This window comes from Coffea arabica, chromosome 9e (genome assembly GCF_036785885.1).
Source record: "Coffea arabica cultivar ET-39 chromosome 9e, Coffea Arabica ET-39 HiFi, whole genome shotgun sequence".
NCBI lineage: Eukaryota > Viridiplantae > Streptophyta > Magnoliopsida > Gentianales > Rubiaceae > Coffea > Coffea arabica.
Window position 1 is genome coordinate 6791693 of NC_092327.1, and position 26557 is coordinate 6818249.

Sequence of the window (26557 nt, forward strand, 5' to 3'; positions counted from 1 at the left end):
GTATAAAAGTTCATGCTGTTAGTTTCCATTTATTTTGATGAAATCAATATTTACTTTTGATTTATATATATATAGTTAATAAGAATTTCTAGTTTGTCGATGACAATGCATTTTTATGTTTTCTTTATTTTCATTGTATGACGCTGAATAAAATGCTTAGATGTAATAGTATAAAAGTTCATGTTGTTAGTTTCCATTTATTTTGATGAAATCAATATTTACTTTTGATTTATATATATATATATACATACACACGCTAAAAATCCTAACCTATTATTCTGCAACTTTCCTATTAATCAAACACAACAATTTAAATTTTTCTGCAACCAAACATGGGCAGGATACTCTTAATTTCATTTTTCTTTATCTCGTTTCACTCCACTTTTCTCACGATGCACTTTCTTGCACAGACTATGTGATCAAACAAACAGGGCCTTGGGTTTCTTTAGATTTCCTGCTAGTTTTCGGTCTGCAAGTTCAATAGCCATTTTTCCCCGGTTGCAACTGGTCAGACTAGTAAACCAGCCCGGTCCGTGTCCAAGGCACCGGGTTGACTTGTTCAACCACCGAGTCGGTCTGTCAGTCACAGCAGTCCTCTCTATTTGCTGTCTCCCGGACTTCAATTTGAACCTTCCGAAGACACTTCCAGTCTTCCACGTTCAAAATGGCTTCTCAAGACCACAATTTCCACGAGGGACATCACCACCACCACCATGACGATCCCCACCAGAACCCTCCCCATGAGTAATTTCTTTCTATTTTTTTCACTTAACTCAATATTCAATTCAAAGTTCGTCTAAATATTTCTTTGCTTTCTAAAATTTGATTGACACATGCAACAGGGATTCGGAAGCAACATCTTGGATAGGCCCAGATGGGAGGAAGTACCATAGCCATGACGGATTGGCACCTCATTCCCACGAACCCATTTACTCGCCTGGCTACTTTAGGCGAAGGGCACGCCCACTTTCTAACAGGGATTTCAATGAGAGAGCCTTCACTGTTGGTATTGGTGGCCCTGTTGGTACTGGGTGAGAACCCTCTAACTTTCCATCAAGTTTATTTCCACTTCTTTATCAAGCTATTGGTACTTCTTCGTTGTGTCTCTTAGAGGTCAATTCTTTCGCTCTCTGCTCTCTTTTGGGTGTTATGAGATTCTTTTGTTCAATTCAACTATGTGTTTTTCATTACTACTTGTTTAGAGTTAACAGCATATTCAACAGATTAATTAACTTCATATATGTTTTTATAGTAGGGATATATGGGAAGTATTGGACTTAGAAGATATTTAAAAAATATTGTTGTTGATTCAGTTTACAAAGATAAATGGCTTGGAAAGATTAAGGTATTTGGTAGATTAAGAAGCCAGCCAGATGGTAAAATTATGGAGCACCATTTCTTCTGGATATCTTATAGGAGTTATGCTGTCACATTTTTAGTTATTTTTTTATGATTATTAAGAGATTAAAGAGGGAGTATATATTGTCCATGTCCTCAAACAGTTCCACAGAACTAAAGGGATCTAACCAGTTATGGGTTGCATATGAACTGTCTACGTGAGTGTATGGAGCTCTAGTAGATGGGCATACAAATATTTGGTGTTCAAGTTCTTCCTTGTTCTGCGTCTCTGATAGTAATGCAAAAGTATCTTAATCACATTTGCATAGTTGCGTGTGGTTGCTGGACTATCCTTTTCAAGCTGTGGATTGATGAACTTTCTTGTATATACAATCTTCTTTTTTCGTATTCTCCATGCTTTGTGACATCTTATGAGTCCATGATGGATGTGAACCTTGGAATCCCCCAACCTTCAGTGCAATCATCCAAAGAAAAGGAAACAAGTGATGGTTCTGATATCTGAAGTGACTATTTCTATTTCTTGCAGTTTTTTGCCTGTACTAAATAGAGAGTATTGTGTTAGTTGGACCGTGATGTCTTGTTATGCTCTTTGGATTTAGTTTCAGTCTTGATGAATTTTTGCTTACTCTTTCAGGAAAACAGCTTTAATGCTGGCCCTCTGTAAGTTCTTGAGGGATAAGTACAGTCTTGCTGCTGTAAGTAACAATTCAAATTTTGGGATTTTAGTTTACTAACATGTAAATGATAAAGAATGATAAAGATCCCCTCAGCTTTCCTTGGAGCATTTTGATGACTTTTTTCCTTGTTTGTTGTGAATATCACAAGTATTATAATTCTTCCTGTATGGGAAAACTTTTTGAAACTTCTGCTTCAATATCATAGCACGGATAATGTAAATTTTTTCAGAGAACACACTTGTTTTTATTAACAGCAATGAAGATTTATTGGTTTTGTCTTGCAATAATTAGGCAAAGATATTCATGAACTGTTGGAAAATATACAAATAACATGTTGACAAGGCTGTATGCATTAAAACATCTTGGTTCTATGTTGCTATTATCTTGTCTTAATTACGAACCTTAAAAGTGTTGAGTTTTTGTTTACGGGTTTTTCCAATTGTTTCAGTTGGAGGATGGAAAATTTATGTGGATTAAGTCGTCAAGTGTGAGACATCCAGAGACATGCAAATAAAGCGTTATGGGTTTCATTTCTAGTCCTGCACAGAAATTCTGGAAAAATCTAATCTTAGAATGGTGGATAGCTGACAAATTTTGTGCAAAATGTTTCAATCTTACAAATCTATTTATGTTTGAGCATTGAAGCTTATACATGTTAATGATTTTGCAACTTGCATATGGTATATATTTGACTTGACATACTGCAGTCAGTTACTAAAACTCAAGGTGCACGAGCAACTACTTTTCCCTGCTTGTTATTTGATTAGTTCATTTGTTTTTTCAACTATGATAATGTCAAGGTTACTTTTGTATTTTTTACTGTGAAGAACTTTAGCAGTAACGACCCATATTTGTCCTCAAGAAGAGTAAATCCAGTGAAGAACAGCCTAACGTTATTCAACCTCTTCTATTTAGAAGTCAAAAAAGTTAAAATGGCAACTTAGCATGTATTTCCTGTTATATTGTTAGTGCTGTAAAGTGTCCTTATGAACCATCCTATTTACTTTGCCAGAAACTACCTTCCATAGAATAAACTATAGAAGATTCATATTATGTATTTGACTCAGATTTGGTGTTTCCAAAAAGCTGAAAACCTTTGTCAGGTTCTATTTTTGTGAGGATGCTTATGACCAATTTGTTTAGGCTATTTCTCGAGTTTGCTTTTTTCTCCCTCCTATTGCTTGGGCAATTAGAGTTTCTGCTTCCTGTTTTGCTTTGATGCAATGTGGCACCCTTTCAACTGTATGTGAAAATTAATGCAAATGATCTTCTCTCATCCTCACTTTCTTGAACTGCACTGGGAAAAAAATGAAATATGGCTATGACACTTTTAGGTTACTAATGACATATTCACGAAAGAGGATGGGGAGTTTCTGATAAAGCATGGAGCACTTCCTGAAGATAGGATTCGTGCGGTAGAAACAGGAGGCTGCCCGCATGCTGCAATTCGGGAAGATATCAGCATTAATCTTGGTCCTCTTGAGGAGCTTTCTAACTTGTTCAAAGCAGACATTCTTCTTTGTGAATCTGGTGGAGGTAATTGGTATACCAAATATCTATGATAGAGGTTTTTAATTTTATATATGTCATATAATCTGGGAAGTCACTTGAAACATAATGACCAGAAAGTCTGTAGGAAGAAATTTTCTAATTCAATTTTTGCTGAGTTTAGTAAACCATTGGTTGGCTATTTCTCTGTTGCGTAACCAACAGATAACAGTTCTATCAACAAGTCAAATATAGAGCATCTTGCCATAGAATCCAGTAATCTTAAACTGTCAGCTTTAATTTTTTTTTTGAAGCGGCATTAATCATGCTTTGCCAATTTTCTTTTATCTTTATGGTGCAGACAATCTGGCTGCCAACTTCAGCAGAGAACTGGCTGACTATATTATTTATATTATTGATGTATCTGGTGGTGATAAAATACCTCGAAAAGGAGGTCCAGGCATTACACAGGCCGACCTTCTTGTACGTAATTGAGGTTGCTATATTAGCAGCTTTCTCTCGCTGACGTTGTTGTAATTTTGTATGTCACTCCTTGTACAGAGTCCTTAAATTCTTTTTACTTTGTTATCACTGGTATTAGGTAATAAACAAAACTGACCTTGCATCAGCAGTTGGAGCTGATTTATCTGTCATGGAACGTGACGCGCTGCAGATGCGGGATGGTGGGCCATTTGTCTTTGCTCAGGTTTGTTTGCGATACTTTCAGTCGCATGCTTTGTGCATCCTACTGTCTAGTAACTCTCCTTTAATAAAAAATTGTAATCACAAGGCAGAAATATTTGTGCTGTATCTGACCTTTTGGTACAAAAGCTTTCTGTTTTTTCTTGTTTCTGCAATACTAGGAGGAAGCAATGTTATAAGATTGATATTCTCTCTGCTGAACTTGTTTTTTCTTGTAAGTAGTATAACCAATAAGAAATTCAAAATCTTAAATAGACAGTCGCATATTAATCCATACATTATGCTCGGTCGATATTTCATTTGCATCTTCTCTGTACCTAGATGGTTTAAGACTAGAGTTTTTTTGACATTCATGTAAATCTGTACCTAATTTCTAAAACGGATAGTAATGACATTTTAGAGAGCTAAAATTTTTATCTTTGACAAGTGTTATAAAGAATTCTTACTAGTATAAACCCTTCAGGGGGCTGGATGTAAGTCTGTCATGTCAACTTTAGTTCTTCCCTCAATGTTCATTTCATTAAGTTGTCACTGATTTTTCCTTGCTGACATTATGTATGTTCTCAACTGTGGTTTTCCATTATTTAAGTCCTCTATTTACTCTTTCTGTACACATATCTAAGCACAAACGTCTTTCAATGATTTTCAGTACTTTTCACGGGGTTATTGTTTGATTTAAATAGCAGAGGGGGTTAAATGTATCATAAATGACATCTAACAATGGGGAATTATTGTAATCTGAAACAAGATTGCTTATTAACGTGGACCTCAGGGTTATTATTTTGCCCAGAAGTTGTTTTCCTAACTAAGATTCATATGGAGTTTGATGACCATTATTAGTTTCTGAAGTTGAAAGCATGATCCTGAAGTCAATGGTTGCATTTTTATTGTGAAAAGTAAAAACTGTGAAATGTGAAGTTCACCAAAGGATTCCTCTGGAAGTTTCAAATATGTCTATAAAAAGTATAAACCCTCAGGAGCCAACTTTGGCATTCGACTATCTTTTAGTGGAACTCTCCTCGACCCTTTTTGTCTTCCTTTGCACCATAATTCCACTCCTCCTTGTCCCCATGATTTGCCTCTGTTTTTTATTTCAAAACTACCCTGTTGCACTTCTTGCTCACCAATAGATATTCATTAGGACTTTGATTCCTCTATTTATCAGTTCGTTCATTCTTTACTGGAATATATGGTTTGACAAGCAATAATGTGTTGAAACACATTTATGGATTCAACGAACAAGAAAAATGAAAAAAGTGTTTTTGCTTGTGGAGAAAATGCTTATTTTGCTGCACGTAAGACCAACGTTTTTAATTTGAGAGGAATGATCTCGATAGGGCTGGAATTTACTTTATTTTCGTAAAATTTTGTTGCTGTGATGAAAAGTAGGCAAAGACCTTCAAACTCGATAAATCTTCATGTCAAATCTTGTTGGTTTATTGTATGGGGCCAGTCTGTTTATCTATTGTTGATTGATCTCTTTTGTGCTAAAACTGTTCTGGGAAGTCACATTCTAAGGAATTTGATCTTCTCCATATTCTCTTTGGTTTAAGGAAACATGTTGATGAATCACCATCTTATATTTGCTGGATCTTCTTGCACCATTGGTATTGTGGGATATGATGAGATGTATGCTCATTTGCATAAATTGTCTTTTGTTGCATCTTTAATGCCTGATTTAGTTATTGAACAACAGTTAAGTTTGGAGGAAAAAAAGTTTAATCTGCGTGGAAGCACAATTTGGAGGTATACTGTAATCAAAAAGCAGGAGTTGAAACTATTAATTGATTGCATTAAAGAGTCCCAGAGATTTATTTATTAATTCTAAAAGCATACTTTTGAAAAATTGGAAAGCGAGGCAAGTCACGGGATAAACGAGGGACATTAAGCTCCCTTGGATAGAGGGCCAAAAAATCTGTGGAGGGTTGTGCAGTAACAACTAGCGGAGTGAAATATCAATGCCCTGGGCTGCTATATTTCCTTAAACTCTAAAAATAGGAAATCCTTAGCTCTGACTCCTTAAAATGGTACTTGTATATTTACTGAAACTCCCAACAATAATGATTAATAAGATTTGTGGTCATGAGTAGTAGTTAAATGCCCCGGAAACCACTGCTTACATATCTAATTTAGTAAATTATATGCATCTGCAACAGGACAATTACACTCAACTTGTCAATGCATTATTGGTGGAACCCTGAGTCAAATTCAGAGTTGTTGGCCGTACCTGTATTCTTAACATGAATCAACTGTGTTGGTTCACTAAATGAACTGGAAAGCTTTGAGAGCTGTTGTTCTCTTAGTCGTTATTTGCATAGCTTAGTGTATAGGGCTTCTCTACAGTCCTTGATAGAATTCTCTAAACAGTACACCTACACTGAGTGACTTTTATAGAAGACATGCATAAGCCACTTACATGGTTCTATTTTTATGTCCATATCCCTATTGTTTGATTTTCTTTCTACCCATCAATCACCACACTAGACACAATGATCAACAACTAGTGCCAACACTATCATTACTCACCGCTAACACCCCCATCCCACTACAACTACCACCATTATCACTTCACTTCTACCAACTTCATTAACTATGCAACTCAGGGATACCATCACCACCGCCATTACTCCACCATCTCTGCCACAACCACCACCATCAACAACACAAAGCTTCACAAAACACTATCACAAGTCCACTAGTTGGTAAGGGAAGAGATTAGGAAGTGGAGCATGCCAAGAGGGAAAATAACTTAGATTGGGTTGTGTAAATAGGCAGGAAGCAAAGAAAAAGTGAGGAGAAAGAAGATTACGAGGAGAAATTAAAAACAAGGGCAGGAGGAGACTGGAGAGAGGGACAAGGCAGCCATGGATTTGGGGAATTCACACAGCACATTGCGAGCAAGAGGAGAAATTAATTAGGGGTAAACTAGAAAATTTATTTAGTGTCGTGTTGATGTCACTAGTTTTTTTTTCCCCGTTTTAAGTATAGCTTTATTCTTTTCCAGAATAGCTTGTCCATGTTTTCCCTCTTTCAACGAGACTGTTGCTTGTAAAAGTATTTGGCAATGTTTGACAATTTGCCATATCTGTTTGTTTTGGTATTCTAATTTTTCCTTCTGGATTATCGATGGCTCTGGTAATTATCCTTGACATTTGTCTGTCAAATTTGGAATGCCACCTTTATCCTTGTGCAAGCACTCCTTGGTCTGTGTCTTGCCCTTCACTGTGTCTTGGTTGATCCTCATCTTCACTTTCACCTATCTGAAACTTCTTACTTTTGGTTGACCAACAGAATCTTATTGGAATCAATGAAATGAGTGATACTTTTACTTGCAATAATGCAGCTTGCCTACATTGCATCTGTGAGCTTTTCATTTGTTTGACACTGTATAATTTAAGGAGGAGTTCTTTTACTACACAACATGCACTGGAGTTGGAAATCATTTGGGTTCATTAAATTTATGTTGAATTGGTGTGTAAACAACTTAACGTACTTATAGCACTAAGGTCCAGTGCAGTCTTTGTTTCAAAGCTAGTCTGGTTATCTTGTATAAGCTTACGCCATGTTCAATGGTTTGTATGTCAGATTGCCCTATGCAACTAGTGGGGATGTATGTTAGCTACGTATCTTATTACTGTATCCTATGGCACGTTAGAGAATGTCGTTCATCTATGATTTTTCTATACTTCAAATCTCTAGCATATTATCTGCAGGAAATTTTCATCATAAACAGCATTTTTATCTCTAACTAGTTGACAAATTTGATAATTATCCGCTAACATTGTTGACACATGCACATGCAGGTCAAGCATGGTGTAGGTGTGGAGGAAATAGTCAACCGCATCCTGGGATCTTGGGAAGCAGCAACAGGAAAGCAGCGTCATTGAACCAGATTATGAAAGTTTGTCTGCCAATGCTCACTTCCAAGCTGCTTTTATCCTATTTCCTATTGGTGGTGGGAAATGCAGAGAGTTTTGAATAGGGGTCTAAACAAGCCAAATCAAGTCAGAGCTCTAGCATTTCAGTTTGCTGTTTATTTTTACCAGTTCAAAATAGCTTGTTTAGCTCTTGAGCTGAATTCATAAGAGTCTTAATCGAAATTAAGTTGGGAGTAATTTGAAACTTGTGTAAGTTTCATGTTTCATATTAATCAAGGCAAGCTTGAAACTTCAATAAACACTTTGTTGTTTTCTATGTTTGATTTGATAACCAAAGCTCAAGTGAGTCCTTACTAAGTCTTGTTTGATTCGAGTGTTGCACAACTTTATTTGTCTTAAATTAATCTCAATGGATGTATTTGCAAGCTCTCGTGTCAAAGCTTGAGAATGAGCTAAGTTTGCATAGCTTGACTAACTCAAAACTTGAGCTTTACATTTGAGGTTGACAGCTCATTAACCCTATTCGAGCCTCAGTTTTGTGTGTGCATGATCTAAAACTAAATTAAACTTTGACTCTTTTGCGTCCTTATTGGCAATCCAATCTCTTACAAAATTACATCAAATTTGAGTCTTTTTTTTTTACCTTCAAGTCAGCACCTTAAATACATGTCAGATATACTGTGACTGTATATATGTGCATTCCCAGAGAATTAGCTTAAAGTTTTTGACGAGTAGGACATGTATGTATGTGTTCCCAACGCTTTATCTAAAAGTTTTGATGAGTACGATCAGTATCATAATTATGCAGCTCATCAAATGAAAAAGAATAATCACTAATGCATTTAACTCCACTGAGGAGAATTTTTTTTTCTTATGCTTCAAATTGATTTGTCTACTCAAATAATATTGTCATATCTAACTTTAGAGTTTATTGCCACATACGTTGCACATGTGCCAGGACAGAGATAGAGGCACACTTTATTTCTTTTTTCCATCTAATATTTTTCCTGATGAGAAGAGCGCGTCCTAAGCCTGAAAAACGAACAAGAAAGTAATCCAATGGGGGAGCCCCGAGAACGTCTCCGAGGGCACTCCGACGGTCAAGTTAGTTTTTCGATGAGTGAAATCCACGGGAAGTAAAAATAGTCGGGGGTAATTGTCCAATAGTCAACGTACCTTGCGCAGCCGGTGTGCGTTACCATTTATACCTGTTTAGGAGCCCGACCTCCGTACGTTGCGGGACCTGCCCAGAATAGCCTCAATCCCGCACTGAGGGGGAGCAATCCCGACCTTTGTGGGACTGTTCTCTGGAGCCCCTTGGAGCCCTAGCGGCGGGGGGCCGCGGGACGGTTCCCATGGGTCTGAGGGTCTAAACCCAGCTCAGGCCTCCCTGGGCTGCCACGTGTGTGGGCCCAGGACGGGGCCTCTGCACTAGCCCCCTAGATTAGGTAGGGCTTCCAGGCAGACCTGATCTACATCCTTGTCACGTGGGAGCCCAGCGTCGCCTCGTACTGCCGCGGTCATCTCCGGTACAGTGCTGTCATTGAAAAGCTGCGCCCGCGTCCCTTCAGTTGTCGCGTCTCCTCGGTTTCCGTACCGCTCTTAAATGCGTTCACATGGGGCGGTTCGAATTCAAGCAGCCGTTTCCCCCCCCCCCCCCATTTTGCTCCCAATAAATAGGGATTATCAGACTCTCTCAAACTCTATTTGCCATTTTCCCTTCTTCACGCATTTCCTCTACTCCCAAAGGTTCTCTCTGCAAGACTTCCGGCCATCAGTACCCAGATTCCGGCGGTTCCTTCATCTTTTTTCCCCTCCGATCATCAGTAAGTTCTTTTTCCCCGCATTTTCTTTTCCTCCTTTGCCACCTTCTGCATTTTATATCGGATCGCTCCGACGTTACTTCCACCGCATCCCAAGTTCCGGCCCGTCGTAGAGCCCCCAGAATCCTCATTTCTTCTTCATCTTCGTCCTCATCTTCATCTTCATCTTCATCTTCTCCTCCCCCTCTCTCTTCTTCCTCTGCTTCTAATCCCAACTTCCTCATTCCTGACCTGTTCGAGCCCATTGACATCATGAGCTCTCCATCTGCCCATTCTCCTTCTGCCCGACTCCTGGAGGAGGTGGGCGAGCTTGATGCCCTTATCGAGCAGCAAGCCACTTCTATCCCCTCCCCCAAGTCTCCACACGACTCCCCTGACGGAGCCCAAGGGGGAGCTGGGGAGGACAGGGACTCCTCCGAGGGGACCCCTGCTTCCGAGCAGGGGGATGATTCTGAGTTCAACTACGGTCACCCCGACCGGCAGGAGATCACCCTCTCACCCGGGGCGGTGGCCGAGCTGGCCGGGTCTTTTTTCATCCCTCCGGCCTTCGAGCCGCCGGGCCCAACGATCGAGCCTGCCGACCTCCCCCTGGCTTTGTAGCCATCTACAGGGAGCAGCTGCTCGCTGGGCTCCGGCTCCCCATTCCTCCAGCCCTGACGGAGATCCTGAGCTACTGGGGGCTCCGGATCACCCAGGTCCACCCCAACTCGATCAGGATCATCATTGGATTCCTGATCTACTGCCAAATCTGCTCCATCCCCTACTCAATTTCCCTCTTCCGGGCCTTTTACATCCTCAAGCTCTCCCTCCCTGGGTGGTACTACTTCTCCGGCCGAGGGGCTGGCCAAGTTCGGGAGGGGAAGGGTACCCAGGATCTACTCTATGGGGTCCCTTCTTCCATAAAAAACTGGAAGGGGGACTTCCTCTTTGTAAAATCCACGAGCTTTCCCCCGAACATGTGGAAAGTCGGGGAGGTCGACTCCGACCCCTATCCAGAGGATCTGGACCCCGAGGCCCTCGGCCAACTGATGAGCTCCAAGGTGAAACTCTTTGCCGCCAAGTTCTCCACCAAGCAGATCTCTGCGGCCGGGCTGATGGAGACGTTGTCAGGGTCCCTTGGAGAGGTGGTGGCCTCCCCTACCAACCTCGAAGCCTGTAACGCCGACTCTGTCCCTGTAGCTCGTTGTATTTACATATATATTGTATTTTTCCCTACTGACCTGTTTTGGCTGACCTGGATATGCTTGTCGCAGTGAGGAAGCTCTCCAGGCTACTGGGCGCGCCAATCGAGGAGGTCGCTCCCACCACGCAGCCTGAGGCGGCGAAAAAGGCCTCCGAGACCTCTCCGACTCCTGGGGGCAGCTCGGCCCCCCAGAAGGTGGCCTCCCAGTCTCAATCCCCCTCCAAGCAGGCCGCCGGCAAAAAGAAGGGGCCAGGGCAGAAGAGGGGTCGAGAGGACGAGCCTTCCCAGTCCGGGAAGAAGCCGACGCCAGCCCCAGCACAGCGCCCTCTCCTGTTGACGTCGGGGGGCCTTGTCCACCTGGGGGTTGGCTCCGCGGAGGAGCACGCTCGGGAGAGCGCTCCCCCGAGCTTATGGCACTTCCGCCACGTGGCCCCCACGAAGCCGGGGCAAGCCCCCACCATGCACGACCCCCGCCACTTCTGCCCGTCCTGGGAGCTCGCCATCAACGACCGAGCCCAGTTCCCCGAAGTGGCTCGCGAGTTGGTCACGGGCTCAGTCCTTCTACGCGATAGGAGGTGGATGGAGCTGGCCAGCCCGTTCGAGCTCCAGGACATGTACTACACCACCCAGACCCAAGTAAGCCCTCTCCCGCTTAGGCCCCTTGGGCCCCTTCTCTTTCCCTTGATGGAGTTGGTATTGTGCTTACTCTTACTTTCCTTTCCTCAGGCCAATGCCGTCGATGCTGCCCTGGTGACCCGCTTCTCCGAGCTGTCTCCCGATTTGGAGAAGTTGCAGAAGAAGCATCGAGAGACCGAGCAGAAGCTTGCCCAGGCCCTTAAGGGGGCGGACTCCCTTAAGGCCAAACTGGGTAAGGCCGAGAAGGGGTTGGAGGAGGCCCAAGTCCAGCTCGCCGCCACCCGGTCCGAGCTGGACCAGGAGAAGAAGGGCATGGCGAAATTGAGGGAGGACCAAGCCATTGAGCTCTCCGGCACCGTCAGCCAAGGCTGTTCGGGAGTTCATCTCCTCTGAGCAGTTCGCAGAGGACGTGGCCCTCCTCAACCAGCCCATCCTTCAGGTCGGCGTCACGCGGGCCCTGGACCAGGTGAAGGGCCTCAACCTACCCGGCTTCAACTTGGCTGATTTCAGGGACTACAACCCCGCAGCCGAGGGGAAGCTGGACTGGCTCTTCGATGGGTACTGCAAAGGGCATGCTCTGAAAGATCTGACGGGTAGGAGCGATGTAGGGGCCGAGCTGGCGGAGCTCCCCCTGGAGGAGGAGGAGACCCCTGGCAGGGCTTCTGGGAAGGAGCCAGTGGCTTAGGGCAGAGGCCACTCCAGAAACCCTTTCCATCCTCTTATAAGGATGTGGCCATGCCCCGCAGTTCATGATCTCCACAGATCCTTTTTAACAGCCTTCTCCATACGCCTCTCAACATGCTTAAGGTGTACTTTCAGCTCCCGCCTCAAGCAGGTCGCCAGCAAGAAGAAGGCATAGCTAGGTTTTCCTTTCCTTGTATAGCTCGGTAGGCTTTGTAATAGATAGGGTCTGAATGCATATATGAGATGAAGTTTGAATGAAACTATCTGCTTTGACCTTCAATTCCTAGTTAGCGGCGAACTCTAGTAACCGAAGAGGAACACCGATCTCCCGGGTCGAGCACCAAATAGATCCACCAAGGCGGCGTGCCGACCTCTTGGGTCGAGAATCTATCGCCCTTTAAGCTAACGGCTAAGTTGTCAGGGACACCAAACCATCAAACAATCAGGCTGATTTAGCAATTGAATTCTAATAACCGGAGTGACGCGCCGACCTCTTGGGCCGAACATCAAACCTCTAGGCTTTAAGTTATGCCGACCTCCTGAATCGACCGTCAAACCTGATTTACTGAAGCAGCGTGCCGGCCTCTTGGGTCGAGCACCTGCCTAACTGTAAGCCAACAACCAATTTGCCAAAGGACGACAAACTGGGGTCCCATCAGACGACCAAGCTAAACTAACAACCAAATTCCAATTTGCCTGGGTCGAGCACCGGACCCTAAGGCTCTTTTTAAACTGCGCCGACCTCTTGGAACGAGCGGCAAAATTCTAAAGACAGCCCTGCCGACCTCCTAGGTCGAGCGTCGATCTCTCAGGGCCCCCCACTAGGACACTTAGCATTATCTGAGTGTGCTAGTGTAGAAGTGAAAAGTTAAACGACATTGATAATGAGAAGGGACTTAAAACGTGAAAACTAAGCATTTATTTAATGATGAACTGGTACGAAAATTCCAAAGAATACAATAAGATACTCCGGACCAACCTATCCTACGAACAATCGCAAATTCGAGAAGTGCCAAGGGCGGGGTACCTCTACACCGTCTAATTTGGCAAGCTTACAGTACCCAGCTCGGCTTGCCTCGAGGACCTTGTACGGCCCCTCCCAGTTCGGACCAAGCTTGTTGGAGTTATGAGCTCGGCTGACTGAGTTCTTTCTTAGGACGAGATCTCCCGGTTGGAACTGCATATTCCTCACCCTCGCGTTATGATAGCGGGCGAGTTGGCTTTTATACTTAGCCATCCGTATCGTCGCTTCCTCACGCTTAGCCTCCAGCATGTCCAAGTTGCACCTCAGTTCTTCTTCGTTGGCTGACGCCACGAAGTTCTGTGTCCGAGGCGAGGGGAGACCGACCTCCGCGGGCACCACCACCTTCGCCCCGTAAGTCAGGGAGAACGGGTTCTCATGAGTAGCTGTCCTTGGCGTAGTGCGGTAAGCCCAGAGGACGCTAGGGAGTTCATCTAGCCAGTTAGACTGGGCTAGTTCCAACCTAGTCTTAAGCCCTTGCAGAATGGTTCGATTAGCATTCTCTACCTGACCGTTGGCCTGGGGATGTCCGACCGAGGTGAAATGTTGGCTAATCCCGAGCTCGGCGCACCAGCTCCTGAAAGGATTTTCAACAAACTGTCGCCCGTTGTAGGATATCAAGACATGCGGGATCCTGAAGCGGCAGACTATGTTCTTCCAGAAGAACTTCTGAATCTCCCTTCCGGAAATAGTGGCCAGGGGTTCGGCCTCCATCCACTTTGTGAAATAGTCGATGGCCACCACGAGGTGTTCGTACCTTCCAGGAGCTCGAGGGAAGGGACCCAAGAGGTCTATCTCCCACTGGGCAAAGGGCCAAGGACTGTGGATAGGGATCATCTCCCGAGTAGGTTGGTGGCGCAGCGGGGCGTGCACCTGGCAGGCCCGGCATTTCTGAATAAGAGTTGCGGCATCCCGAAACACCGAGGGCCAGTAGTAGGCTAGGAGCAGGCATTTTTTGGTCAACACCCAGGACCCCCCATGTGCCGCGCACAGGCCTTCGTGAACCTCTCGGAGGACATAGTCACCCTCCTCGGGAGTTACACACTTTAGTCAGGAGGACAAGTATGACCTCCTGTAGAGGGTCCCCCCGGCGTAGGCGTACCTTGCAGCCTTGAGGTGGAGTCGGCGAGCCTTGGTCTTGTTCACTGGAAGGCCACCCGAGCTGAGGAAGTCCACGAGGGGAGTCATCCAGGTGGCCGGGCTGTCTATAGCCAGAACCTGGACCTTGCCAATGCTCTTTTGCACCGCTCGCTTGTTTTGTGACCTTGACACCCGCTCGATCTCAAAGAGGTCGAACAACTTTATCGCCTCCTGCACCTTAGCCAAATATCTTTTCATGACATCTTCCTTGGCCTCGTACTCCCCGCGGACTTGGTAGACTACGAGTTGAGAATCGCTCCGGACTCTGATCGCGGTTACACCCATCTGGTGGGTTATCCACAATCCTGTCAATAGCGCCTCGTACTCAGCCTCATTGTTGGACGCTGGGAAGTCAAATCTGAGACCGTAGGTCAGTTCCTCCCCGGTGGGCAAAGTGAGCAGCAAGCCAGCTCCGCTCCCTTCCTTACTTGAGGCCCCGTCTACGAATAGTACCCACGGCTCTTCCGGCCGCGCCTCCTCGGGGATAGAGCTCGGCTCGGTTACGGACAGCTTGGCTCCTTCGACGAGGAAGTCTGCCAGGGACTGAGCTTTGATAGCGGTGCGAGGCTGATAGCCGATGTCGTGCTCGGCCAGTTCGACGGCCCATTTGGTCATTCTGCCCGAGACCTCGGATTTTGTGAGTATCTGCCGTAAGGGTTGATCTGTCAGGACGGTAATGCTGTGGGCCTGAAAGTAAGGTCGGTGCTTCCGAGCGGCGTGCACCAAGGCGAGGACCAATTTTTTCGCCGGCGTGTAATGCGTCTCCGGCCCTTGTAAAGCTCGGCTAACGTAGTATATTGGCCGTTGAACCCCCTTGTCCTCCCGCACCAAAATCGCGCTAACGACCTCGTTGCAAGCAGACAAGTATAGGAACAGGGTCTCTCCTTGCTCCGGGGCAGTCAGAGCAGGAAGCTCGGCCAAGTATGCTTTTAGGTCGATGAAGGCTGTCTGGCACTCCTCCGTCCATTGGAAGTCCTTTGGTGCTTTCAGGATTCGGAAGAAGGGCAGCCCCCTTACCGCGGAGCGCGAGAGGAATCTGTTCAGGACGACCATCCTGCCCGCGAGCCGTTGGACCTCCTTGACGCTCCTCGGGGGGGCCATGTCTATGATGGCCTGAAACTTATCCGGGTTGGCTCGGATCCCCTCTCGGGAGACCAGGAAGTCCAGGAACTTTCCCGACCTAACCCCGAAGGTACATTTCTTTGGGTTCAGCCGCATCCGGCTTTTCAATAGAATGTTCAGGATTTCCCTAAGGTCGGGGACGAGCTGCCGATCAGTTCGGCTCTTGACAATCATATCATCCACGTAGACCTCCATACTCTTGCCGTTCTGATTCTGGAATAGTTTGTTGACCAGACGTTGGTAGGTAGCTCCGGCGTTCTTTAGCCCAAACGGCATGGTCCGGTAGCAGTAAGTTCCTTCCTCGGTGATAAAGGAGGCCTTCTCTCGGTCTTTTTCGGCCATCTCTATCTGGTGGTATCCCTTGAAAGCAACCAGGAAACACAAAACGTCAAAATCAACAGTAGAGTCTACTAACCTGTCGATCATCGGCAAAGGGAAGCAGTCCTTCGGGCAGGCTTTATTGAGATCTGTAAAGTCCACGCACATCCTCCAGGACTGGTCCTCCTTCTTTACCAGGACGGGGTTGGCTAACCAGGTCGGTTAGTACACCTCCAAGATGATTTTGGATTTCAACAACTTGCTGACCTCCTTCCTGATCACCTCATTCCTCTCTGGGACGAAACTCCTCTTCTTCTGCTTCACTGGCTTGAAGCGGGGGTCTACGTTGAGGTGGTGGACGGCCAGATCAGTCAGAATCCCAGGCATGTCCTCCACCGTCCACGCGAAGACCTGGGCGTACTCCCTTAGTAGGGCCTTCAAGCCCTCCTTCTCTTCGGGGGGTAGCGACGCACCGTCGCGGAGGACCTGGTCAGGCCTGTCCTCTCTCAATGGGAACTCCTCGATCTGGTCCTGGGTGCCCAGCTGCCGGGCCTCTTCCCCCGGGATGTAAGGCTCTAAAGTGGTCGTCTGGGCGATCACCTTCTCATGTCCCCAGAGCACGGCCAAGTAGCAAGTTCTGGCCACCTCTGGATCCCCATGCACCTCAGCTATTCCTCCCGGGGTGGAAAATTTGACGCTGAGGTGGAGAGACGAGGGGATAGCTCGAAAGGCATTCAAGGCGGGCCGTCCCAAGAACACGTTGTACGGGGATTGTTGTTTGACCACCACGAAGTTGACGGGGATAGTCCGGCATTTGGGCGCCTGCCCTACCGTAACCATCAGGGTGATCATCCCCTCCGGAGTGATGGGCGGTCCGGTGAAACCCACAAGGGGTGTCCGAACCGGGGTTAGCTGTCCGTCCTCCAATCCGAGCTCCTTGAACACCCGGTAAAACAGGATGTCCACCGCGCTCCCCTGGTCGACGTACACTTTCTTCACCCGGTAGTTATTGGTCACGACGTCTATCACGATGGCCTCGTGGTTTCCAGACGCCAGAGGAACCGCGTCCCTTGGTCCGAAGGTGATCTCTTCGTCCATACGCAGGCGCTTCAAGGAGTCATTCCCCTCCGAAAGAAGTCGCCTGTTCTTCCGGGCCGCATGGCTGTCCCCTCCCGTGGGGCCCCCAGCGATTGTGTTTATTACCCCTGTCAAGTTCTGGGTGTCCTGGTCGGGGGAATGGTCCCAAGGGACGTCACGCCGCTCAGGGCGGCCACGAAGCTGGCCCTCGCCCCTGTCTCCGCGGTAGGTGCGTCCAGGCTCCTGGCCTGGTCGACCTTGCTGCACGAATCGCCCCAAGAAGCCGCGCTGGATCAGATCCTCTATCTCCTTTCGCAGGGCCCGGCACCCCTCCGTATCATGCCCGACATCACGGTGGAAGGCACAGTACCGGTCCTGGTTCCTCTTGTTCCGGGGTGTCCCCATCTTAGGCGGCCACCCCACTAGGCCCTCCACCTCCATAACGGCCAGAACTTGGGCTCTGGGCCGAGTTAGGGGGTTGTAGCCTTTTTCTGGAAGCGGCGGTTGACCGGGGGCCTTATCCTTTGAGAGCCGGTCGAAAACATTCTTCTTGGCCGGGCCGTCCTTATTCCCGGGCGGGTTTACCCGTCCTCTCCTATCTTCGATCTCCCGATCTGACTCTCTCTTCAGGCGAGCAGCCTCCTCCGCATTAGCGGCTGCGTGTGCCCTAGTCAAGAGCTCTTCCAGGTCTCCGGGAGGCTTCTCGGCGAGCTTGAGAAAGAGCTCTTCCACCCTGAGCTCGTTCATGATGGCGGCCATGACCACATTTTCATCCTTGTCCCTGATCTGCAAGCTCTCCGTGTTGAAGCGGGTCATGAAGTTCCTCAGGGACTCGTCCGGCTTCTGCCTGATTGCCATCAGGTGAGTCGCATTTTTCGAGTAAAGTCTTCGAGGAGACGAACTGGACGGCGAACTGCCTGGCCAGCTCGGGGAAGTTCCGGATGGACCCCGGTGCCAGACCTTGGAACTAGAGCCGGGCCTTCCCCTTTAGGAACATGGGGAAGGTTTTGCAGCGGACCCCATCCGCAGCGGTTTGCAGGCGCATATGCGTCAGGAAGACCGAAATGTGATCTTCCGGGTCGGTCGAGCCGTCGTACAGCTCGATATTCAGGATCTTGAACCTCCGGGGTAGTGGGTAGTCCTCTATCTCACGGGTAAAGGGCGAGGTGGTTTAGTTGTCCTCGTACAACTGCGGCCGCAAGATCTGCTCAAACTCGTCCCGGACAGGGTTCCACTGGGGGTGGTCTCGCGGCCGGCTCTTGATAGATCGGACGGGGGAGCGCTCAGGCTCCTTCCGCGCAAGCTTCCACGAGGAGGGATTTCTCGGTCGGCCCCCAGCGGACCGATCGCGAGAGTACCCCTCACTATCCCCGACCACCGAGGCCCGCGGCCGAGGGGGAGTCCGTGGCCGTTTCTTCCTGGAGGGCTGGTCCCGTGACTCATCCTCCGAAGGAGCGGGAGGTGATTCCCTCTCCTTCCCCTTCGCCTTGGAGGTTTGGACGCCCTCGGCTTCACCCCCTCCTTTGCTTGCCGAATTATGTCTTCTAGCATGGGAAGGTTCTCCGTCACGAACTGAAAAATCTGCTGTCTCCGTTCCCCTGAAAGGGCTGAGCCCCTGGCGCCCCGAGCCGCCTCGGTCTCCACTCGCCGGGACCCCTCGCCGGCTCCGGGGTCGGTGTTCTCCACAGTTCGCTTTGAACGCGTTCTCGCCATCAACACAACTACTCGTACCTTCGTTCCCATAGACGGCGCCAACTGAAGAGCTCCCCTGGTGACTGTGACTTACTAGCTTACGGGTTAGCAGTTTTGCCTCATACATGGCAGGCCAGTAAAAAGGGATTGGCGGGTTTAACTTAAGATCCCCTTTCCGCTTACTCTAATTCCTTCTTTCCTTCTCTAGTTTCAAGTCCACTAAATGGACTGATCTTGATTTTGCACTGGATCCTCCTCAGGCTTTCAAAACCAGCAGTTACCTATCCTTCAACTAAGGAAGACCCTTCTAACAACTCTATCTCCATTTCCTTGAAGGCCTAATCCTTCTTTCTACTTTGAGGTCTAGCGAGAGATCAGGGTCTCTTTCATAAAGTGAGGGTAAGGGGCGGAAACTCAACCACTCGCTAAAGAATTGAAAGGGCTCATAAGACAGGCCTGTGAAGAACTGGACTTCCTGAAGGAAGAAGTCAATGGCCCTTGCGATAAGGGATTACAACAAAAAGAATCCTTAGCCCCTCGATCTGAGTCCCTTTACCCGAAAGCTTAGAACGCCCAGTCCTGGTTCAAGTGGAAAACCAAGGAATGAATTTCCTCTTAACGCATGACATCTTAATTGAATACCTTACCTTCTCTCCTCTTCTCTTCTCTTCTTAACGACCGACCTCGCCTCTGCCTCGGCAAAGCAACCACGAAAGAATCTCTTCCTCTGCTGCTTCAACACGGGGCTTAATAGTACCTTTAAAGAGTTCTTCGTTTCTCTCCTGATTCTCTCTCTCCTGTGTTTTTTTCCTTTCATTGCCTTTTCCTTGTCAAACGTAATTTTGAGAAGTCAATATTTATATTAACAGTATATAAAAATTCATTATCATCCTTGATAATATCAAGATAAACAAAGATTATTCTCTTATCTTTTCTATTGTGCAATTTTTGGAACATTGCTATGGCGTTCAAAAATTTTTTGAATATTAATTGTCTAACAAATGATTTCTCACACCGTGTGTTTGATAAAAAGTCTAGGAGAAAATAATCTAGCAGTTTTTAGTTTGCAATTGAAAACTTGAAAATTTCAGTTTTATTACATCTTGTAAAAGTTTTTTTTCAAAGAGTAAGAAGGATAATATAAACAAATATGATAACCTTGAAGTTTTTGTAACTTTTTCTTGTTATTACTTACAATTTTTGTTGCAATTTTTGAATTTTTCAAATTTAATTTTTGAAAAAAATATATGCAATAGGTTTGATTCATTTCAAGAAAAATGTAGAGACCAATCATAGTAAGGTCAATAATGGTAGAATTTGTTTTAAATAATTATAAGAAAATTATCAAAGTTATGCAATCTTATTGTGTCTCTATGATTAAAAAAAATTAAAAATTTTAACTCTTGTTGGAAACTATAAACTAGATCAAAACTTTCCTTTCTTGTTATCCTACGTGGCAATCAGGATAATAAGGTGGCAATAATAACATCATTATGGGAATAAAATTTGAAAGTGAATCATATTGAAAATATTTTTTAGAAAGAGTGTTATTTTAGCAAAAAACTCACTAACTTTACTTAGGTAGAACTTTCAGCATTTTACATATTTCTTCATGTTTTTCTCTTTTTAGAAACTTTAAGTTTGCTATGAAGCATCTTTATAATGACTTCCATAAAATTGTAGGTTTTGTTTGGATTCAAGGATTTGATGAAGGATTTGAAATTCATCCAAATCGCTCTAGTTGTTTGGATTGCTTAAAAGGTATTTGGATTTGTAATTCATCAATTACATAACTACATTTTAAACAAAATAATTAGTGATTTACAAATCCAAATACCTTTTAATTAATCTAAACAACTAGAGAGATTTTAGAGGATTTCAAATCCTTTGTTAAATTTCTCAATCCAAATGCAGCTTTAATGAACCAGTAGTACCAAGCATTAAATGATTGGCCGAATTTTCTTGAATTCAACTTTGAATTAAAAAAGAAATAAGGCTAGTTAACTACAGTTAAAAAAAAAATCTATATGAACAAGTTTTTATTCACGTCCTGTCAAATATCAATTTAAAGTAAAGTGACAGTATTAATAATCCTTTTCTTTAAAAGATTGGAACTTATCTAATTTGAATTGTACGTTGATAATTGACATGAATTTTCAAGGCTAATTTATTTTTATCCTTTTCTTGATTTACTTTTCAAAAGCTATGCCAATCTTATATGACCAACACATAGAATAATGCTTCACTAAGTTTCAGTCTACCACTACTAAATATATATGAAACTTATTAAACAACTTCATAACTGATACAAAAAAAAAAAGTAAAGAAAATGACATGTTTCATCCCCTACATTTCGTAAAAATATTCTTTTCGTCCTTCACATTTAAAATGAAGCAAATTGGTCCTTCACATTTAAAAACCCAAGCTTTTACATCCTAGAAATAAACTCTCAGTTGTGAATCAAGCCATCTAACAACCCGGTTACAAATTTTGGGGGTAGAATTGGTAGATCACTCGCAAAAATATATTTCCAACAAATAAATTAAAGCAATTAAAAAATCTTAATTAAAACCCATTTGTTTCTTCAAAAGAACGAAATAGTGCTAAAGCTCTCAAGCACTAAACCCTTAGTGCAACAAAAACTGAGAAATATGTCTAAGGGTTTAGTGCTTGAGAGCTTTAGCACTATTTCGTTCTTTTGAAGAAGCAAATGGGTTTTAATTAAGATTTTTTAATTGTTTTAATTTATTTGTTGGAAATATGTTTTTGCGAGTGATCTATTAATTCTATCCCCAAAATTTGTAACCGGGTTATTAGATAGTTTGATTCACAACTGAGAGTTTATTTCTAAGATGTAAAAGCTTGGGTTTTAAATGTGAAGGACCAATTTGCTTCGTTTTAAATGTGAGGGACAAAAAGAATATTTTTACGAAATGTGAGGGATGAAACAAGTCATTTTCTCAAAAAAGTAACATGCAAATAAAAATATCTTAGAACAAGACAATTCACAATAAAAAATCAGCACAAACACACACATTAATATTCAAAACAAGGAGGAGTTACAAGTGTACCTTCATTTTTACATATTTCTTGCGAACATAAAGTCTAGTTTGAACTAAAATTTATGAGCTCGGATACTAGAATACGAAAGCAACACTCATTAACTAAAGAATCATTTAGTAAAAATATATTTAGTGGACAACCACACAAGATAAGACAGGATTTATGAGGGCAGGAGAGTTTATTCTCAACTAAGATACATATAACCATAAAAGAAAGACACCATGTGGGTGGGAGTTTTTTGCCAAAAATAACACTCTTTCTAAAAAATATTTCCAATGTGATTCACTTTCAAATTTTATTCTCAAATTGATGTTATTGTTGCCACCTAATTACCCTGATTGCCATGTAGGATAAGAAGAAAGGAAAGCTTTAATCTAGTTTATAGTTTCCAATAAAAACTAAAAAATTAAACTATTTTATTATAGAGGCACAAGAAAATTGCATAACTTTGATAATTTCCTTATAATTATTTAAAATAAATTTTACCATTATTGACCTTGCTATTATTGCTCTCTGCAATTTTTTTAAATGTATCAAACTTATTGCATATATTTTTTCAAAAATAAATTTGCAAAATATAAAAATTGCAATGAACATTATAAGCAATAACAAGAAAAAGTTACAAAAACTTCAAGGCTATCATATTTGTTTATGTTATGCTTCCTACTCCTTGAAAAGAACTTTTACAAAAAGTAATCAAACTATTGCAATTAAGATAATGCTAAAGTTTCTCAAAAGTAACACAAGCCATTAATTCATGTTGAATAAATGTGCAAAAATACTTCAAGTATACGAGATTATTTGATTATGTGATAGAGAGGCTGTGACGCCCCTATTTCTCCCTAAGGCGAACCAAAGGGTATCCGCGGGACGCCTGCCCAACTCTCGCCAGGACTCAAGATAATTTCCGTTCAAACTTAATGAAATACCAACCATCACGATGATATAAGTAAGAAAGGGAGGTCACTCCCATAAATAACATTCAAACTTACATCACGAGTTCCAAAATACGCCAAGTATCCAATCCTTACATCAAGTTCTCAAAATATACAATAATCCAGAGCCTTAGCCAAGCACATTGAAAAACCCTAATACAAAAGTACATTCGAAAGGGGTTTCTCCGAAGTCCATTCCAGATCCTTTCCTGTTAAGGAAAACAAATCTACAGGGTGAACAAAACACTTATGAGGCCAAGAACACACATGCAGGTATGTTGTTCAAGTAACAATCCCTATTTACAAGTAGAGCAATAATATTGCAATAATTAACAATTCGAGCAAGAAAAGTAAACAAAAACAATTCAAGGATATAGGAGCTCTCAGAAGCTATTTTCCACTTGCACGATCACGAACCTCCACTAGTTGACACTCCATCAACCGGGTAGGTTCAGTCTGTAGAACTTCACTTATCATGTCCCCTTTCACCTTACATACCCCTGTATCGGGCCCGCCTGTCGTTTGTTTGAGGCGATACTGCTCGAGTATGCCAAGCAAGATTTCTCAATAGGTCAAGCTTATATTTTCTCATGGTTCACCAAGGAGCCCGACCAAGCCCATGCCGGCTCGAGTCCAAGGTTAGCCAGTGAGATTTGGGCGTCCCCCATGTTCATTTGTGAGTCGAGGAGATTCACTCCAGCGACGTATACACTCGACTTCATTGAATACATTTCATTCCATTCATTTCAAATGAGAACGAGTGCGGTAAAGTACACACTCGACTTCATTTTCAAAATCTCCAATCATTTATAACAATTAAGCATGTATCAAGTACTCATACACTTGACACTCACCGAGTGATTCAAGTAGCAAATACAAGCGATTGATTAGGCGTCTCCCGTGAGATCCTCTTGGAGGTCCTCTTGAGTGCCTGAGCAATTAATAATGAACTATCACTTATAAACCCCAATTATCAAGGAAGATTGTACACTTGTACAATCTAAGAAAATTTTACGAAAATGAGCCTTAATTACTCGTAAATCGAGACTCAAAAAATGGAATTTTAAAACACAAGGAAAATCTGATTTTTTTCATCTTTGAAATCAAGTATACAACGGTCTAGCAATACCAAAGGAGATAGAGAGTTCGAAACCCTCAATTTCCTTTAAGTTTGAAAATTTTAGATTTGTCGAGTAATCTTTGAAAAATCGTATCTCACTCTCTACAAGTCCAAAATTGGAAAACTTGGTACCGTTGGAAATTTATTCCAAAGTACTAAAATTTCCTAGAAGACACTTTTCCATGATTCCAAATGAAAGATATTCAAAATTTAGCTCAAAGTGGCTGTTTTGGAATGCCAAGACAGATTTGGGTTGATTTTCGGCAAAGTTTGGAAATTCGGCAAAATTCACACAATGTGAACTAGTTTCTAAAATTTGGAACTCAATTATAGTTACAATCAAAGTTTTCAACACAACAAGAGGAACAAGAATTGGAGTTTTGGGCACCAAGATATGGTAGCTCAAAGTTGCTGCAAAAGTGAAACTGTTAAGCAAATTCCAGGTTTAAATCACGTACTTCGGGACTTTGTTTGAGCTTCGAAATAGACTCGGAATGATACCAAATTTGGTATGATTATACTACCATATAAGGGTTATTCCTCTATCAAATTACATAGAAAAATACGTACGGGAAGTCGGTTAACAAAATCATTAAAGCTCCAAGAACTTCCAAGACAAAACTGCCTTGTGGTTCCGTTTTCCGTTTTCAGAATGTTTGGCCAACAAAATGTCTCAAACACGGTCCATTTTTGTAGACAATGTCTAAGAAACATCCAAGATACATTTGATAGGTGATCAACATCAAGAATTTCAAAACAACAAGTCCCAATCAAGATTTAGGCATTTACTAGTCAAAAAGAGGGTTTTCAACCACTAAATCAGTTTCGAACTTTGGCCACAACTCACTCAATTCAACTTGGAATTGAGCATAGTTGGTGGCGTTGGAAACTACATTTATAAGGATAAAATTTCACAGAAGGAATTGTTTTAAAAATCTGTCCACAACTAGCCCATATTCGAGCATCAAGTTGCAGCTCATGACCTGCACTCCAGTGGATCAGCGAAACAGGGCAGTCATGTTCAAATGATTGGTATGGTTCACTCAAGTAGAATCAGGGCATGAATTTTATACCATTGGAAAACTGGAAGTGTCTAGTTTCTAATGCCACTGACGGCACTCGATTTCGACATCGAAGTAAAAAGTTATGACCGAAACAAAAACACTGCCAGAGTAATACGGGACTCATTTCCAGCTTTGACAAATTTTCGAAAACTCAACATTTAATCATCCAAATCACGTAATTTTTTGTGGAAACCTTCCACAAAACCCACACAACATGTATACATCGTAAATAAGTCAATTAAACTACAGAAAAATGCACTAAGGGTCACGGCAATAACAAGGGCGGATTTGTCACTTTTGCTCAACTCTCTCCTTTTGAGTTTTCCTTCACAACCAAACGTATTTCCACTAGATTAAGCACTAATCCAACATAAATAGCATCATATATCATCAAATCAGTCCACCAAGCCATTGTGGGAACCCACACACCAAATTTCCAATATAAATAAAGCTACCCACATGAATATATGAGCTTATAAGTACAATATAACTTCCATAAGTCAAGATTTGAGAGGTTGATCATCACTTACTTTCTTAGATGATCAAGGAAGAAATTTCGGTCCTTTTAACTCAAGAAAAACCGTGAGAGCAAGCCCCTTTTCCTAGCTTGGGGTGATCTTCAAGTGGTTAGCAAAGTGTATGTGAATTTTGAGATGATTTGGTGAAGATTTGAAGCAAGGATTGACGAAGGAAAATGAAGAACTTTGGTTGTTTTTCTCCTTGGATGGCCGGCTGTCTTAGAGCAAGAGAGAGAGAGAGGTTTTGGCTGCAAATGAAGCTTTCAAGAGAAGCTAAAATGTGTGGCTCTAAATTGGTTCAAAAGTCAACTCTCTCTCCCGCGTGTACGCCCGCGTTTCGTGCTCGATTTCTCTCGAGATTGTTTCACTTGTGCACTAAACCTCTAATGCACTTGTATTCCTACTATTATTATTCACTCTTAATGGTTTAAAAATAAGGGTCTAAAGTCCCTCAATTAAATCGCGCGTGTAAAAACGCGTACTTCCAATTTGTGCGCGGTCGAGTGGAATTTTCACGAAATTCTTATAACGATAGTATCACTAACTAATACTTGAGTATTTAAACATAAAAATACCTATTTTTAGACTAGTGTATAAGTCTCCAATTTTTCAAGCTCATAGTACTCTCAAATCGGTTATTGTCTCCGAACACGTATTCGTTATTCTCACTTAACGAGGTTTCAAAAATTAAATTTTGAAACAAGTCATTTTAAAAATACATGTGAGCTATTATTCTATGTAATTGAGTAATAAAAGGTCAAATAAAATATTCTGAGTAAATGGCCAAATAAATAATTAAATAAGCTAGAAATAGGAAATTTAAATAAGTAAATTTTGCGAGTTCTCACATCCTCTCCCTCTTAAGAGAATTTCGTCCTCGAAATTTACCTTGATTCACGAATAGGTCTGGATACTTTCCCTTTCCAGACATTAAACTGCTTTCAGAGGTGTAATATTAAGAAATACTAGATCCCCAACCGCAAATTCTAAATCTTTTTTTCGGTTATCTGCGTAACTCTTTTGACGACTTTGTGCGGTCTGAATCCTCTGGCGTACC

General features: G+C 43.3%; 2 protein-coding genes across 11 annotated transcripts; one reads left to right on the forward strand and one right to left on the reverse strand.

The window, feature by feature from the left end:
* The first annotated feature begins 408 nt into the window (after positions 1-408).
* On the forward strand, positions 409-8461 carry LOC113710511 (urease accessory protein G). Of its 10 annotated transcripts, none has more exons than XM_072065951.1 (8): positions 409-744; positions 843-1031; positions 1994-2054; positions 2485-2523; positions 3371-3572; positions 3886-4007; positions 4154-4230; positions 8030-8461. In XM_072065951.1, the coding sequence occupies exons 1-8, from the start codon at positions 665-667 to the stop codon at positions 8043-8045; spliced, it is 786 nt and encodes a 261-aa protein (XP_071922052.1). In that variant the 5' UTR covers positions 409-664; the 3' UTR covers positions 8046-8461. The 10 variants fall into 10 exon arrangements, 5 of the variants coding, with proteins under 5 accessions (XP_071922052.1, XP_071922053.1, XP_071922051.1 ...); XM_072065952.1 differs by having other exon boundaries at positions 410-744; positions 4157-4230; XR_011821386.1 differs by having other exon boundaries at positions 411-744; positions 3886-4065; positions 8030-8100.
* A 7792-nt stretch (positions 8462-16253) lies between these two features.
* LOC113710036 (uncharacterized) lies at positions 16254-17966 on the reverse strand. The gene has a single exon (XM_027232885.2). It carries the CDS (start codon positions 17964-17966, stop codon positions 16254-16256), a length of 1713 nt encoding a protein of 570 aa, XP_027088686.2.
* Positions 17967-26557: the final 8591 nt, after the last annotated feature.